Source organism: Rissa tridactyla, chromosome 2 (assembly GCF_028500815.1).
Source record: "Rissa tridactyla isolate bRisTri1 chromosome 2, bRisTri1.patW.cur.20221130, whole genome shotgun sequence".
Taxonomy (NCBI): Eukaryota; Metazoa; Chordata; class Aves; order Charadriiformes; family Laridae; genus Rissa; species Rissa tridactyla.
In genome coordinates, this window is record NC_071467.1 from 52442995 (window position 1) to 52461338 (window position 18344).

At 43.8% G+C, this 18344-nt stretch overlaps 1 protein-coding gene across 3 annotated transcripts in view; it reads left to right on the forward strand.

Annotated features, from left to right (window-relative positions):
* The first annotated feature begins 2422 nt into the window (after positions 1 to 2422).
* ROCK1 (Rho associated coiled-coil containing protein kinase 1) overlaps positions 2423 to 18344 on the forward strand; it is a 92689-nt gene continuing 76767 nt past the window's right edge. For all 3 annotated transcript variants that reach the window (XM_054189724.1, XM_054189726.1, XM_054189725.1), the window contains exon 1: positions 2423 to 3687. In XM_054189724.1, coding sequence (XP_054045699.1) covers positions 3595 to 3687 — 93 coding nt within the window. In that variant the 5' untranslated portion in view covers positions 2423 to 3594. The remainder of the gene's footprint in view (positions 3688 to 18344) is intronic.

Here is an 18344-nt window from a genome sequence, read left to right on the forward strand (position 1 = left end):
GTGAGCACTCTATCACACCAGACACTTAGCCCATACCTGCTTTTAAAATTAGAATTTATTTTCCTTTTTGCTCTTTGTAGGCAAAGAGCACTTTTTACGTTTTCAAAGCAGTGCTCAGAGTTTCCTAGACAGCTGGGTGAAGTACCTCCCACACAAATTCTATTCTATTCGAGACAGACAGACCAGCACTTTTACTCCACCATAGTCATGAGAAAATCCTGATCTGACAGATGCATTTGAAACACACGGTGTTTGCACACAACCGAACACAAACACAGCAGCTGCCCTCACCACAAACACCGGTAGAGGTACTCGGGTGTACTTTTCTAGTGACAAGAACCTTCACTAGCAAATAAATGCGTGAGTCTGGGCCTGTCCGATGCCCAGCTCTCCTGTCTCTGGGAATTCTCCAAGTTGCCAAGCAAATGGGATGGTTCTTCTCTCCGCTTACTGTGTTGAAGCTGGGCCGCTGTTAAAAAAGCAATACAAAGATGCAAAGGGCAAGTGAGAGTAAAACCCATGCAGCTTTGTTGCAGGGAGGCCTGCAGAGGGTAGAAGAAGTTTTGCAATTCTGAGAGTACCTATACGTTTTCCCACAGACATTGGATAAAACATGTAAGCAGCATCTGGAGCATGGCTCAGGACCGTGTCACTTCAGGCTTCCTCTTCCTTACTCTGTTACAGGCCTCATGAATTTTGCATGCTTTACAGCGAGACGCTTACAATCACCCTGCTGAGCCCTGGCATCATCCCTGTATATGTTTTAATGCCTACACCGGGTCCCTAAGAGCACTGCCAGTTAGGTTCTGCAGCTCAAATGATGATTTTCATCTTAATATGAGGACTGTAAGAAACATTCTCTCTGTATTTTAAGAATTACTTGCTGCATCGCATACGAAATGATCCTGAGCCTACACCCTGTAGCTTGCGGAGTACACGAGATGTTCTCTTTGGACTGTGGTTGTTGAAATGGAACATCTGCATTTCCAAGAGCGACCAAACCCTCCGAATCAAAGGGCTGTGGTAATAGCCAGCGCAAAACGAGTGAAAGTAAACATGAGTGTAACGTTGTTGTAGCATGTATTTTTGCTTTAACCGTACATACTTCTCATTAGAAAACAAAAACAAAGATGCAGGCAGCTGCGGACGAGAAAAAGCAAAATGTGCAATGTCATTTTTTTTCTCGGAATAAAGCTAGACACCAAGTAGTGTACATCCATGATCGAATACCTCAAATGTCGTAGCACTTGGCTATAGATCATTTGTTTCTTAACCATGACTTTGAAAATAACTCATAGTGCTAGCAATTCAGATTTGCTACTGGCAACTGTTTAGGGACCAGAGATTAATGACTTCACATTCCCTACATAATTTTTAGTCATCTTTGTAAAAATGCCAGTTCCGGAACTGCAGTCAAGTCAAAGAACTGAACCAGTACGGTGGCCTCTGTCCCATGTTATTTGAAACCACTACCTTACTGGAGTTTCCTTATTTGAAGGAACAGTCCCTGCTGGAGCCTGAGAATAAGATTTGAAGTGGAAACACCAAGACACACTGTACGAGTTGCATGTTTAATGCTGTATCTCTCTTCATTCTTTCCAAGTTGAGTGTGCTACCTTGTACGTGGCTCTTCTCAGGACACACACTGAAACGCTCTGGACTTCTGCTGTTGGGGAAGTTGGCCTCTCCTTCCCCGGCCACACAGGATCGCAGCGGCGGCGTTTGGAAGGGACCTCTGGAAGCCAGCTTCTCCAGCCCCCCTGTTCCAGCAGGGCAGCCGGCTGCCTGGGGCCGCGTCCAGCCGGCTTTTGAAGCTCTCCAAGGATGGAGACCGCAGAATCTCCCCCGGCATCCTGAGCGGGGTGACTCTCGCAGCCCCCTGTCCCCTCCCAGCAGCGACCGGAGGCCCGCGCTGCGCAACGCTCGCCCTCCTGACGGCGAAGCCGGCCCCGCGCGGTGACGGGGAGCCCGTCCGCTCGGTTCCCCTCAGAGGAAGACGCAGGCGGCTCTGAGGTGCCTTCAGGGAACCGGGGCCGACGTACGGCGGGCGGCGTCCTCCCGCGGCCCGCCGCCCGACCTCTTGACTGGAACGGCCGCTTTCCCCGCCGCCCGTCGCTCCGCGCACGCCTCCGCCTTCCCTCCCCAGCGCTGCTGCCGCCGCCGCGGGGCTGTCAAACCCGCGCCCCTCCCCCGCCGCAACGGGAGCCACCGCCCGCCGTCCTGCCGCCGCCGCTCCTCCCGCTCTTTCCTGCCCGGGGCCCGCGGGCACGCGACACGCGCGCGCCCCCTCCGACCGTTGAGCGGCGGGCGAGAGAGCAACGGCGGCGGCGGCGCGCGCGCATTCCTCCTTGCCTACTTCCCCCCCCGCCCGTGGCAGAGCCGTTCCCGTTCCCTCCGCGCATGCGCCCTGCGCCTACCCTCCCAACCGCCTCCCCCCCACCCCGGCTGTTCAAACAGGAAGGCGGACATGTTGGTGTCTTTCGCAGGTTTCTTCACAGTCGCCGCGGCCGGACCTGAGGCTCTCCCCTCCCCTTAAGCCGCCTTCCTTCCCTCCTCCTTCTCACGCCGCAACCTCGGGTTCGGTCCTGAAGTTGGTCCGGGCTGCCGTCCCCCTACGTGAGGCGGAGGAGCGGGGTGTGTATGTGTGTGTGGTGAGGGGAGCGCGGAGCCGGCGTTGGCAGCGGCGGGAGGCAGCGAGGAGCCGCCGGTGGCCGCCCAGCGAGGAAGAGGAGGAGAGGAAGAAAGATGCTGTTGCCGTCGCCCCGCCGTTGAAGTGCCTCCTCCCCTGCCCGCGGGGGGCAGCTCGCAGCGGGGGCCGGGGCGGCCTGTGCGCGCAGCTGGCAGCCCTGCGCTCCCCGCCCGCCCCAGGCAGGGCACAGCCGAGGAGAGGGGCAGCCTCTCCCCCCGGCCCGCCCCGGGCTCCCTCGCTCCGTGCCCATGGAAGGACCAATCCCACAGCGCTGAGACAGGCCGCCGAGAGGATTTTCCTACGGTTTTTTTTTCCCCCCTTTCTCTCATTTTTGCCTTGTTGGTGTCCCCGCAGGCTTTTTTTTTTTCTTTTTTTTTTTAATTTTTTTTATTTTCCGTTGTTACTTTTTCTTCTGGTTTTCCGGAAAGAAAGCTGCCCTTCGGAACCTGGCACTGACCGACGGGCTGCAGCTCCTGCAGGGCGAGGAGGAGGAGGAACCGCTACGCTGGCTCCCAGGGCGGCTTCCCCGGCTGGGAAAATGAGGTTGCTGAGACGCTGGGGCCCGAGTAGAGGAGGGAGGGAGAGGAAACCTGCTGCCGCGGAGTTGTGAGCAGCCCAGGAAAGTGCGTGCGTGCCTGGAGGAGGGGGGAGAAGCAGCCTCGTCCCCCCCCCGCCGTGGACTCTCCTTCGGTTTTTCTCTCCCCTTGGCGGGGCAGCGTGGGGGACTTGCCTCAGAAGAGACTTCTGTGATTGAAGGGATTTTGCAGGAAGCGCTCCTCAGCCTGGTGAAGGCTGTGTGGTTTCTCTTTTGTGCTCGCCTGTTCCTGTTTTTAACGTTTTCATTATTTTTTTTTTTAAAACCTTATTTTGCTCTGGAATAAGGGAAACTTTTTAGCTCCGGAAACATGTCGACGGGAGAAAGTTTTGAGTCTCGGTTTGAAAAAATCGACGTGACTTTAAAGGACCCCAAATCCGAAGTGAACGTGGACTGTTTGCTGGTGAGTAGGGAGCGCCCATGGGCCCCCGGCCCTGTCTCCCCGAATTTCTTACCCTGTGGGACCGAATCTCTGACTCCCGGCTGAGTCACCACCCTCCTTAAACTCCGCAGTAATGTTGTGTTTACTCGGCGTTGAGCTGAGGGTGCGTGAATGTCTCTGTGCAGAGAGAACGTCTCTCGTGCCAAGGAGGCGCCCGCCCCGTCCTGCCTCAGACTTGTCATCTCTCTCGCTTCATGCACCTTTCTTTTCTTCACCGGCTGTCATAAGGGGCGTTGGACACTTTGTACAAAGGAGTAATTCCTGAGTGCCAGTCCTGTGTGTGAGCAGGAGACTGTAAATAGCTTTGATATACCATTTCCCTCTTCAACAACTTTTTTTTTTTTTTTTAAAAAGTGAGGTCCTCTTATGTTGTGGTTAAGCACCGCACCACTGACTTCAGCCTGTTTAGTGTAGACATTTGCAGATGCGAACTAATGACGTGTAAATTAATATGCCCTTACAGGTGGGGAAGTAGTCATGGCAGGGGTTTAAATGCATTTTAAACCAATCGGTGTGCTAGGCCTGGGATAGAGGGCTGCTTGCGTATTGTTTCCCTGCTTGATCATACCTGATGGTTCAGTGGTATGAACCAGTGCTGTCAGTGCTATAATTGCATCGTAAGAAAGCAAACCGTAACACTTCCTGACATAAAACCAACATCATTTGGTAGCTGCTTGACAAAAGTGGGTGATATTTTAGTTTTGATTATAGAAAGTACCTCAACAAAGCGTGTGCCAAATCCAGCCAATTTGTTTGGGATGTAGCTGGGTACTTTGATATGCCTAGAGATGCCCATAAATAATAGCAAATTGTAATTTGTGCTTCTACGCTGAAATAGAGAATTCCTTTTCTTTGTGGCAAGGGATAAAAGTTCTTTAGTGCATTTTTTTTCCTGGCTTTTCTGTTGTCAGAGAGGAGAACAAGTAAATTGAATTTGTTCCTAATACGAGCTCTGACATTTGGGTTTCGGGGGGGAAGGGAGGTGTGGGGGTGGAGATAGTCATTCTTCATCTTCTGCTGCATGGCTCTTAGCAGAAAGCTTGCTTGAGAGTAAGGTGGTGGAGAGGTGGAAAGACTCTAATGAAAGAATCTCTACAAGTTCATGATACTGTGTAGTCTGTTTAGCTTATTACTGATTTGTGAGCTTCTGAAGTGTTGACAGAGCCTTGTGGATATTGCTGCCACAAGGGAAAATAGCACTGCATCTTCCAGTTAACTTTTTTCTTTTGATCCAGTTTACAAATCTGTCATCTTAGAACCACGTCTGATGAGAAGAGCTCTGATGCTTAGGATATACTGTGTTAATTTTGATAAGACTACTGTCAGACCTGACATTTTTACACGCAACTTCTGTTGATATATGTCAAGAGTATAGATTCAACTAAGTGTCCAGAGTTTTACGTTAACCGTGACTCAATTTGCTAGTATGTACTTTAATGCTGGCCGTACTATGGGGATCTTCCTACAGTGATAGTAAGGAGGTTGCAGGTATCGAACATGCAGTTCTTTAACTGTATTACTTCACCTTTTAGTCAGTTTAAGGATTTGTCCTGTTTCAGGGGCGAGTTGTGATTTGGAGCTAAGCTGTAGTCAGTTTAGGAATGAACTTGTTGGGATGCTTCCTGTCATGCTGGTGTAAAGTTTCAGAACATGCGTTTAAGGACATTCTTAAGATCTGGATGCAAAGTGACAGTTTCTTACAAATCTTCTGAGATTTTTGGGCACACCTTTGCTTATTCTTTTAAAGGCAGCTTCTTATGGTATAGTAATCAGAATTATGTTTTTTGGTTGTTTTTTGTTTTGTTTTTCTTTTTGTTTTTAAGCTAGCCTTGTAAACTGTTCTTGTAAACAAATACCAGTTAAAAAGAAAGTGCTGCTTCTGAAGAAGTGGGCTGGTAGGTTGACTTCCTATGTGTTTGGTCACTATATCAGTCTCTCTACTGGCTGGACTTTTACTTTGTTTCGTCTCTCTCATCCTGAGTTGGTTCTTGGGTTCTTTTGTATAGAATGTATGTATCCTAACACTTTCTAAAGAGTTTAAATATTTAGTTCTTCATGTGATGATTCACACTACAAGCATCGTTTTGGGTACTATTTATGTATCAAATCCATTGTAATCTACGTGGATATGTTTTTAAGGAAGAAATGCTTAGGTGTAGTTGATCCGCACTTAAAAATATCTTCTAAGATGAATGCCCCTCCCCGCAGACCCTGGTTAAAGAGGAAGACTTGTCAGGCTCTAGGCCTGGTACACTTAAAAAGAAAATAAAAACGTTTTTATGATCAGTCTACATACAGAAAAATAAATAAAGCCTTTTAAATCTAAAAACCTTTTCCCCTCTGGTTAAAGTTGTGAATTGATATAATTTATAATTGCTTTCACTTTTCCTGAGCAAAGGTGTTAGCTAACTTTGTGTGTCGGAGTGGTGATATATGAGTAACTGATGCACAGCCACTTTAAATTCAGCATCTGATATCCTATACACGTAGGCTTAAAAATACTGGAGTTCCTTTAGATTCAAGAAACACAGTTTTTTTGCTGTGTGAAGAAAAGTTGCAGCAGTGCCCTTGGCTTTGTTTAGGATGGTTTTATCCTCCTTAGCTTTACTTAATTTTGTTCCTGTTCTTACTCTTCTTTCCCATCAGTCTGTAGCCACTGTAGACTAAGAGGCACGCATGGAGTAACCTTTCAGTCAGTTTTGTAACCATTTTGGGTTTTGTAAACATCATAAGCTAGGTTCTGTATGCTAGAAAGATTCTAAATTTATATATGAAGTAGTATGAGAACAGTAAGGAAAGAAGATGGGAAGGGGGGAGGCTGATACAAAGGAAGGTGTGTTACCATTTCAGGAAGTTCTGGGAGAAGAGTGCTGACACCATAGCAGGTGGAAAAGAAACACTGAGGACTATATAACTTCAATTTACATGCTGCAGGAAGGAGATTCAGAAAGCTGAGGGGCAGGAGAGAGATGTGTTTATTTTTCCTGTTTTCTCTTATGCAACTCTAATAAAAACAGTAAGAAAATGGACTGTTTCAACTGTCTGTAACTAAACTTGTTGGTTTCTTTGGGGCTTCCATGCACTTGACTTAGTACTAGGCTGGGAAATCATAGATAGGCTGTCTTTTTTGATGAGCCGTGAGGAGGCCAAAGCCTAAGTTCTGTGTAAAGCATGTGCCAGGCATAGCGCACTGCTTTTTTCTAAAAATATCAGGTATTAGGAATGCTACATCCTAAAAAGATCTAATAAGACTGTGAAGGCTGCATTAGATAAGTAGTCACGCTCTAGGATATGCAATGATCAGATACTGGTGAATACCATAGGTGTGATAAGTAGAGCCAAAGGCCATGTATGTAACTAGCTATTAACTTGAACTTAGTGTCTCATTAATGATATTAAGCAGTGGAAAGTAGTATTCAATGAGCATACTTTTACAGCAGTTTTGGAATAGAAAGATTTCTTAATTATCTATGTTCCTTACTAAATCCCCAGTGTTTATGGGTGTCCAGTTTTTGGAGGGTGGCGATGGAGGGGTGTAACAGGTGAATGGATGAGGGACGTCTTGACCTGAAGCTGCCTGTGCTTGTTATTCAAAAATAACTAGTACATTTTCATGAAAAGGCTTTTTGGTGCTCTCTGCTCTGATAATAACTCACAAAGAGTCTTTTCATGTTTTATGTAGACACTTGAGTAACTCAGTAATTAAAGTACTTAGTCAATTACTTGAGTAGTTGATTTTTAAAACTTGAGACTTTTGATGGTCTTAATCTTCAAAGATGTCAAATGTTTCACTTGTTCAACAGTTTGACTTCAAATTAACTGACAACAGTAAACACTGTGTATGACAAACTTGGTTTATCTAGTCTCAAGGGGTTTCCATTTTTGTTGCACCAAAATTACACAAGTACAGAGCTTGATTGACCTGTTTTTCCTATGTCTATTATCTATTTCGTATTTAGCCGGATGAATTCATGTTCATCTGTCTTTTATAGGAAGAGTTGAGAAGATCACATCATCTTTGGGATTTGGTGTTCTAAATCTCTATTGTTGCTAGACATTTTTTTCCATCTGCTTAACTTGTTAGAAAACACTTCTGAAGACCTTATGGTCAGGGATTTGGTTAAAAAATAAAAAAGTAAAGACTCTAACTCAAAGTACCTTTACTTCAGAAGTTCTTATATATCAAAATAACTGTTGAAAATCACCATCACTGAAACCACGTTAACTGTGCTCTTAAAATCTGAGTGATAAAATGACGGAGGAACTTGGTATCTGAGAAGCTTATTTGTTTGCTAATGAAGTTCATGCACAGAAAAAGCAGAGTTTGAACATTTGCGGAGTGTTAACTTCAGAATGCTGTAAGTTGTCTGGAGGTAGTTCAAAATAAGGGGAAATGTCTCGATTGACTAAATCTCCTTGGACGTGTTTCTGCCATTCTTTAGATTCAAACGCAAGGTCCTGCACTTGGGTTGGGGCAATCACAAGTATCACAACTGGGTGTTGAATGGATTGACTGCAGCTCTGCAGAGAAGGACTTGGGGATGTTCTGAGGAAAATACCTGAATATTTCTCTTTTCTGACAGAGAAGAGGCTTTTTACCAGGGCCTGTAGTGATAAGACAAGGGTCAACGGTTTTAAAGTGGAAGAGGGCTGATTTAGATTGGACATAAGAAGGAATTTTTTTTTTACTATTAGGATGATAAGGCACTGAAAGAAGTTGCTTAGAGAGATTGTGGGTGCCTCATTACTGGAAGTATTCAAGGCCAGATTGGACAGGGCTTTGAGCAACCTATCTAGTGAAAGATGTCCTTGCCCATGGCTGTGGGAGTTGGAACTAGATGATCTTCAAAGGGCCCTTCCAACCCAAATGATTCTGTAAGATTCTATCTAAAATAAGACTTCTCCCTGACTTAGAAATATAGTTGTCTCTTCAAGTTACCATATCCAAGCTTTATATGCAAAACTGATTATAATTGCAGGTCAATATTGCGTGCTTATCCCTAAGAATTATGAAATATATAGGTTGATGTGAAATTAATGATAAAGTATGTAACCTGGTATGTTAATCAAAGGTAAAATGGAACTGTAAGTTGGCTTTGGAAATGCAGTAACTTGGCGGCTTCTTATTTCAGGTTGTACCTCTTAGAAGACTTTTTTAATATTATGTATGCCTCTAGAGAGTTAACAGTAGAGATGATAAGGCTGTCAAAATGTTATTGTTTGATTCACAGTGTATGCTAGATTTTATACAGGAATAACAGTTATCTTAGCCAATTCTCCTGCTCATAAAACTAGAGACTGTAGGAACGTAATTATTTTTTCCTGTGAAAAGTTTTAATCAAGAGTGATACTAGAAAATTGATGTTAAGACACGTTTCAACAAAAGGGATAAAAGAACCCAAAACCCTCTAGTAGATTATAAATGCTCTTATCAAGTAAAAATATTTGTAAACAATATCCTTTTCCCTGGCAACTGTGGAGTGTTTTTGTTTTTTGGGGGTGGTGGGAAGGAAGAGGGAAACACCTGGAATTTGTTTGTTAGACAAAGTGAAAATCAACCTGTTGGCCTGTAAATCTTTGAGGACAATGATAGCTTCAGGAGCCACTCATTGAGTACTTAATAAATATTTAGAAGCACTGTGAGCAGATGATATTGGTAGCCTCACAGTTGCTGTTAGCAGAATTCCCTAGGACATACTTTAGTACTACATAAAAATAAAAAGCTTTTTTAGGTCTCTTACCAAGGAATACTGAGATGTTTGTCTTGATACAGGATGTTTATCCTGAATTTGAGAGGTCCCAAAACATGTAATTAAAAACTTCTAATTTTGTGGATGTTGCTTGGTGCTATTTATTGAAACTCCTTTGTCATCAAGAAATTGCAGTTCCAAATGGAGATACTGAAAAACTGAACTTCCTTCTTTGAGAACAAAATTAGTGAATGGTTTCTGTCCTTGCCTTAATTTGTTCAGTCATTCAAGCAGCAATAAAGCCACAGGAGTGACTAGACAATATTGGTAAAACTGTAAGCACTATGCAGACAACACCCAGTTATAGCTCATTTAAGACAAATGCAAATAATACCATCTTTTAGCTTTCTCTGTACTCTGCCGAAATAAACACCTGAATCAATGACAGTTGAACAAGAGCTGAAACTTGATCTTTGTGAAGAAGAAAAGGGTTTTGAAGCTCTTGTCCTGTAGTGTTTTGCTTTGCTGAGACAATTGGATCTCCTCTAGTGTAATCTCAAGTCAGCTTTCTTCTTGTGCTTTTCAATATTGATGGATATCCAAAACAACATCAGCAGAGTATAACACGCTATGGTGCACGTTTAGTTAGAGCACTCTAGCGACTGTCTGGACAAGCAGCAGTTACTTGGTCTGGTTAGTTACCCATGTTGCTAGAGAAGAACCGGCACAGGCTCCGTACCAGCTTCTAACTGGAGCACAGGTCAAAGTCTATTCTGATACTCAGAATCTTGTAAAGGATTGGCTTTAACTAACTGAAAGATTGCCACTCCCTGTCAATATTTATACAATGCAAACTGTCATGGGGACAGCATGTAAGATCTCTTTATTAATAGGTCCTAATTTAAATCCAACTGCTGATTTCTTTATAGAATCACAGAATTGTTAGGGTTGGAAGGGACCTTAAAGATCATCTAGTTCCAACCCCCCTGCCATGGGCAGGGACACCTCCCACTAGATCAGGTTGCTCAGAGCCCCATCCAGCCTGGCCTTAAAGTCTTCTGGGGATGGGGCTTCCACCACCTCTCCGGGCAACCTGTTCCAGTGTCTCACCACCCTCATGGTGAAGAACTTCTTCCTGACCTCCAGTCTGAATCGTCCCATCTCTAGTTTTAGTCCATTCCGTCTAGTCCTACCATTACCCGACATCCTAAAAAGTCCCTCACCAGCTTTCTTGTAGGCCCCCTTAAGATACTGGTAGGCCACTATAAGGTCTCCTCGGAGCCTTCTTTTCTCCAGACTGAACAATCCCAACTCTCTCAGTCTGTCTTCACAGGAGAGGTGCTCCAGCCCTCTGATCATCCTCCTGGCCCTTCTCTTGATGCATTCCAGCACGTCCATATCTTTCTTGTAGTCGGGGCTCCAGAATTGGACGCAGTACCCCGGGTGGGGTCTCACGAGAGTGGAGTAGAGGGGGAGAATCACCTCCCTCGACCTGCTGGACGCACTTTTCTTGATGCAGCCCAGGATACGATTGGCTTTCTGGACTGCTAGTGCACACTGACAGCTCATGTTGAGCCTCTCGTCTACCAGCATCCCCAAGTCCTTTTCTTCAGGGCTGCTCTCAAGCCAGTCACTGCCCAGCCTATATCAGTGCTTGGGATTGCCCTGACCCAGATGGAGGACCCTGCACTTGGTCTTGTTGAACTTCATGAGGTTGGCTTGGGCCCACCTCTCCAGCCTGTCAAGGTCCCTCTGGATGGCATCCCTTCCCTCCAGCATGTCAGCCGCCCCACACAGCTTGGTGTCATTGGCAAATTTGCTGAGGGTGCACTCTATGCCACTGTCCATGTCACTGATGAAGATGTTAAACAAGACCGGTCCCAGTACTGGTCCTTGAGGGACTCCACTTGTCATTGGCCTCCACTTGGACATGGACCCATTGACAGCCACTCTTTGGGTGTGGCTGTCAAGCCAGTTCTTTATCCGCTGAATTGTCTGTCCATCAAAGCCATATTTTATCAGCTTGGAGACCAGGATGTCATGTGGGACAGTGTCAAAGGCTTTGCTCAGGTCCAGGTAAATGACGTCAGTTGCTCTCCCCTTGTCTATTGATGATGTGACCTTCTCATAGAAGGCCACCACGTTTGGCAGGCCCAATTTGCCCTTGGTGAAGCCGTGTTGATTGTACCCAGTCACCTCTTCGTTATTCTTCTGCCTCAGCAGTGCCTCCAGGAGGATCTGGTCCGTAATCTTACTAGGCAAGGAGGTGAGACTGACAGGCCTGTGGTTCCCTGGTTCATCCTTCTTTCCCTTTTTAAAAATGGGGATTATGTTTCCTGTTTTCCAGTCAGTGGGGACTTCACCAGACTGCCATGACTTTTGGAATATAATAGAGAGCGGTTTAGCAACCTCATCCGCCAGTTCCTTCAGTACCTGTGGGTGTATCCCATCGGGTCCCATGGACTTGTTCACTTTCAGATTTGTCAGATGGTCATGAACCTGATCTTCACTTACGATGGGCAGTTCTTTCCAACCCCTGCCATTGTCTTCTGTTACTCCAGGAGTGTGGCTGGAGCCCTTGCCAGTGAAGACTGAGGAAAAGAAATCGTCGAGAACCTTGGCCTTCTCCATATCTCTTTTCAGCAGCTCCCCTGTTTCCTTTCTGAGGGGGCCCACACCCTCTCTAGTCATCTTCTTACCATTAATATACCTGTAGAAATTTTTGCCGTTTCCCTTGATCTCCTTGGCTAGATTTAATTCTAACTGAGCTTTAGCTTTTCTCACCAGGTCTCTTGCTTCTCGGACAGCTTCCTTGTATGCCTCCCATTCTAGCTGTCCTTTCTTCCACTCCTTGTAAAGATTCTTTTTGTGTGACAGTGTGTCCAGGAGCTCCCTGTTCATCCAGGCAGGTCTCCTAGCATTCTTTCCTGCCTTCCTCTTTGTCAGTATAGTTTGCTCCTGGACACGGAGAAGGTGATCCTTGAATACTGTCCATCTGTCCTGGGCCCCCCTTCCCTCTAGGGCTTTGTCCCACGGCACTTTGGCCAGCAGCTCCCTGAAGCGATCAAAGTCTGCATGCCTAAAGTCCAGGGTCGTAAGCTTGGAATACATCCTTCTAGTTGCCCCGAGGATCTTAAACTCTATCTCTTCGTGGTCACTGTAGCCAAGGTTATCCCGGAGCCTCACGTTGGTCACCAGCCCTTCCCTGTTGGTGAGAACGAGATCCAGCATAGCACCTTTTCTTGTTGGTTCCTCTACCATTTGGAGGAGGAAGTTGTCATCTATGCATTCCAGGAGCATCTTGGATTATGCCTTGCTGTGTTGTCCCTCCAGCAGATGTCAGGGTGGTTGAAATCCCCCATGAGGACCAGGGCCTGTGAATGCAAAGCCACTTCTGTCTGCCTATGGAGGGCCTCATCTGCTTGGCTCTGCTGGTCAGGTGGCCTGTAGCAGACCCCTACTGTAACATCACTTTCCTCTGTCTTCCCTTTAATCTTAACCCGTGCACTCTCAATGAGCTCCTTGTGCTTCCCCATGTGGAGCTCCATCGATTCTAGCTGGTCACTGATGTAGAGGGCAACACCTCCTCCCCTCCTACCGTGCCTGTCTTTCCTAAAGCGCTTGTATCTGTCAGCCATAATCCCTTGTATTTTTTCAGCTTTCCATCTTAAATTTCTTATATACATTCATTTTTCTATTTCTCTTACAGAATTGAGAAAAGTGTGAGAGTTTTTTTGGTTGGGTGGGTTTTGTTTTTTTTTCTTTTCAGTTGCGTGGTCTCAGATGATGCAAAGACCTCATGCTCGGAAATCTCTGTAGAAAACACTACACAAACTAAGGCTTTATTTTGGACTGTAGGCTGACACAACCTAAATGAGTTGCTAGCTTGTGTGTGTCTAGGCTACAGAACTTGTAATCGATCTGGAAACACAAGTGGAATTGTGGTAGAACTTGTTTTTTCCTACAAATCTTCATGAGTCATAATATTAACTTAAAAAAATATAGCTAACAAATCCCCAAATTCTAATATTTATGCAAATATTAATTAGTCTATCTTTTTTTTCTTCAAGCTGCACAGTATTCAGATAGTGCTGCATTGTACTCAGATGTATTAAATTATAAGGTATGAATATATTCAGAGAAAAACTGATACTTCCTGATAAAGGCTATTGATGTTAGATATCTACACAAAAAAAGCATTAATACAAGATGTCTGCTTTCCAGTGTAGTCACTGACTGCTGTGAAAATACTGTTTCTATGGAGGCTGGGGCTTCTTTTTTAGCAAATAAATAATGACTGGAAAAAAAAAGCCCTGACTACATAAAATTAAGTATGTCATCTGGAATGTACTTTCCAAAGAAGAAGAGGCCAGAAGCTTCTCTTGACATCTGGAGATTTCCGCTAGGAAATTTTTCCCTTCTTTGTGGTTGGGGAAGTTATGTTTTTCAGAAGATGGTTAGTAGGACTTGTATTATAGCTGGAATGGTTATTTCAAATGGGAAAACATGAAGGAGGAATGGTCAGGGCGTTCACCTCCTACTGCCACTGATAGGTGATGCTACACTTACTATTCCAAGGAAATGGAGATTTTAAGGCAAAAGCAGATTCTTTATTTTATGTCCATATTTTGATCAAAAGCTTCTAAAGAAAACTCAAAAAGTCGTTTCTTCTCTCTAGGTCAATTACTTTAGAAGATGATTTGGAAGTCACAATATTTAATACCATGTGCACAGTGAAAGTAGTATTTTCACAGAATCACAGAATGATTGTGACTGGAAGGGACCTCTTCAGGTCATCTTGTCTAACCCTCTTGCTCTGGCAGGGCCACCTAGAGCAGGTTGACTAGGATGGCTTTTGAGTATCTTGAAGGCACTAAACTCCATGGCCTCTCCGGGTAACCTGTAATTTTCCACTTCTCAGCAGTACATGTACACCAAAACTAAACTCATTTTGAATTTATTTGCAGAGTTCTCCAAGTATTTTGGTCTTAACTTGGTCAGTAAACCTCTTTGTAGCCCAAATCTTTTTCTGAAAGGCATCTGCTACGGAAGCCCAGAAGAACTCTGCATGGAGGCAATTGTGGATTTGGAGATTTTAAGCATAAGGGTTTGTACGTGAGGGAACAGTTGCTGTGAATTGGTAAGCTCATTAAACTTAATTTGTGACTGCAGTTGAAACAGATTAGGTGTATATTTATTTTGCTGGAGGAAACACTGCTCTGATGTCCACTTTACTAAGCCAGGAGTGCCACTTCAGTTTTTCAGGATTCTGAACCTTTTTCTTATATCTGTGTGAGTACATCATTCTTCCAACAGGCAGTGAGGGACCCTGGGTAGGACTTTCTTATTGGCATGGGAATGTGAAAGACTTTTGGGGCAGGAACCTGTCCTTCGAAGTTAGGTGAAGCAGGAGGTGAGACTGCTTGTGGTAGAAGCTGAAGTGCAAGGTGTCAGTACAGCAAGCACTGTCTTGGAATCATAGAATGGCTTAGGTTGGAAGGGACCTTAAAGATCACCTTGTTCCACCTCTCTCCCCCTCCCTGCCATGGGCAGGGTCACCTCTCACCTCCGGGTTGCTCAAAGCTCCATCCAGCCTGGTCTTGTTCTTCCTGGAGTATAGATGACAGAGTCCAGCATGTTAATTCCACCATTGAGTTCTTAGGAGCACCTTTGAGTACAAGTGTGGAGTGAGTCTGTGTTAAGGTGCTTAGGAGGGGAGGAAACTCTCCAGCCAGGAGATCATAGAGTAAAGTGGATGGGGAAGATCCTTCAGGGAGGAGCGAGACTGAAGATAGGACAGGGGGTTTGTGCTGGTTATACTTGCCCCATGCCTTTTCACAGATGCCATGTTCCGCAGAATAATACCAGGCAGGATAAGAAGCTGTAGTTGAAAATAGAGGTAATACTGGTGCCTCGCAACTTTGTCTTGATATTATGCACTGCTGTCAGTGTTAGAGTTGGAATCATAAGAGTTTCCTCATGAGGCTGCCTTTGTTATGAAATCTTATTATACCAATGTATTGTTACACTAATCTCTTCTTAGAAAGTAGTTTTGATTGTAGGCACGCAAAAAATCCTGTCAGTATTAAACTGAGAGACTTTACTCTCCCTTTGCGAAGAGGAAAGGTTCTTCTGCCACTCCAATCTACCTAGCAGTTTGTTTATTGCTCTAATGTATCTTCTGTGAGCTGCTGTTCTCCTTAAACTCCAGTTACTATGAAGTTCATTGGCAATTAAACAATTGCAAACAGACCAATGATATACTTTGTTGGGGTCTTGGGACCATTCAAACCTGCTATTACACGCTATATATTCTCTTTTGTAGGAATACAAGGCCAAAAATGGTGCCAGCCAAATGGTAGACTTATTAGGACTTTAAGTTTTTGCTCTGCTAGTACTGACGATGATTGTCATGGCTTTTGAAACAGGGGCTATTGTTGCCAACACAAGCAGAGTAAAGATGGTGACAGAAATAACAAAATGCCCATTAAGGGCCTAAAGAGTGAAAGCTGAACTATTGATGTGATTGTGTATTTTGTTGGGTTGTTTTTTTGGTTGTGGGTTTAATTTTTTTTTTCCAGTACACTGGAATTGGAGATGTCATTAAGAAGCTAGGCTCTCTGTAGAGAATAGATTAGTAAGCTTCCTGGAAGAGTTTTTGTCTTCTGTCTTTTACTAACAAGCTTGTGGCTATTTTCAGCCTTTCCCATACCCCACAAACTGTCTTGTGCATACAGTTTCTGTGTGTAGCATGACCTTAAAGTGTTTAGAGATGCTTTTGGCTTGTAAAATCAGATGGTTGGAGAAATCTTCAGAACTAGTCACATTGTGGTTCTGACATAAGCTGTGAAGACTCTTGTAGGGAAGACCATATTCCAGAGAACTCTGGGTTATTTATCTAAAGAATAGAGTTGTAACACAAAGAATGTCTTGTATCAAGTAACTTGCACACTCAGAGCTGTTCATTGATTCCACTTGGCAGATTGGATTGGAGTAAGGAAAGGACTAAAGGGCTCTTAATTCTTGATGAATGTAAGGTCAAAGGAGTCTTTGAAGTTTTCTCCTATTGTTTCTTTTCTGTCCTAAAATGCCTTCAGGCTCTCATAACAAAACTTTTGTCCTTCTTAATGTAGTGTATACATAACAATATTTTCATCAGTACTTTGGATTTGAGATGTAATCAAAGACGCCATTTAGAGGAAAAATTGGAGTGTTATGATGCTGGTGCTGCTGCAGCTACTTCGGTTCTGGGACTGCAACAGTAAATGACTCATATGTAACTTTCTGCCTTCTGTACAATTGATTCTGGCTAGCATCAGGGAAGAGTCAGGATGGCTGCATTGTTCTTCACCTTACCTCTTTTCGTTTGGTCATGACAACCTCCTCTTTGAGCTTCTGGCAAAGAAGGGAGTCAGATCAACTTCACCTTCATACAAAGAATAGCTTCTATCACAGTTCTTTATAAGTTCATGGAAAAGAAGGGTCTGAGAACCAGGAATTCTAGGGGAAAGAAAAAAGGAATTTTTTTTATATACCCTTTTTCATTGCAGTTTGACAAACTCATAGACGTGGTCAGGAATAAAAGATAGTATTGATTAAAACCATGTATTTGCAGGTTGAGAAGCTTCTTCTGATGCCCTGGGAGTAGAAACTTAATTTAAGATTCAACCAGAATAGGCAGATGAAGATTTTCCTTCAAATCAAGCAGTCTTGGGCAAGGTTGACTAACTGTACCAAAGCAGGACATCTTTCACTTTCTGTCTATCTTGTATGTTTCAACATCAGCAAACTTACCTTCCAGTGGGGTTGCATTACTCACATTTTGTAGGAGCAAATAATAGTACCCAACAAAGGTGTATTTCATAAACAAGTTGATGAGCTAGTAAGCTTTCTTCTGCAAGAGGAGTTATCAGTCTTTACATTTAATTTGAAAAATTTGTCTTGTGAAGGGATGGGTTAGCAAAAGTGAAAAAAATGAAATATGGCTATGAGTTTTTGAAGAATTACTTTCAGAAGTAATCTGATGTTTACATGAAATATATTTATTTTCTTAGAGGAGTTGGAATCAACCTTTCTAACAGTGGAAGAAAGCACAACCTTCTTTTTTTTGACAAGTAACTTGCAACTTTGAGCTAAAGCTCATACTTAAGATTAGACAATCTTCTGTAGATCTTGCCTGCCTTGTAATTGCATTGGGATAAACAAATGGTTTTCAGATATAATGAAGTGCAGTTTATCCATCCTAGAGGTACAGAAATGAGCTGGTTTATTAGTTAAGCCTGCTTTCTTCATCTGGAAGAAAGTGGAAGCAGTGTTAACCAAAAGAGCTCATGCTTAAATTGGACAAGATACCTGTGTCCTCAGCTTTGCAAAACACAAGAATCACTTAATTTTTTAACACAGAAGAGGGACCTGTTATCAAGATCTCATGTTCTTCACTGTTCAGATCAGCTAATTTCTGTTTCACTTTTACTGCAGAAAAAGTAAAGAAGTAATCAAGTTCTGATACAAAGAGGATGATCAACTAATTGGGCAGATGATAAAAGAAATAATTGTCAGTAATGCCAATCCTGTCTATTCACAGGCTCTTGAGTTAATCCTTAAACTTGTGCAGTGGATGTATGCCTACCATAAGTTACGTAATTCTTAACAGTTTTAAAAAATAACTATTCACCCATTTGCCTTTGAGATTGTGGAAATTCAGTCATTCCATTTAAGTACTTTTTCATGTTTGAGTACCAGTCAAATCTTTTGAATACCAACTCAAATCTTGAGTACCAATCAAAGACAGAGAAGTTGAAATCAAAGTTGGTATGCCATGATATCCTCTTTTCTCCTACTACTTAGTAAATGAAATACCAACAAGTAGGGACCATCAGTGCAGTATCAGCCTGTGATGTCGTTTCATACTCTTGAATATTCCTAACC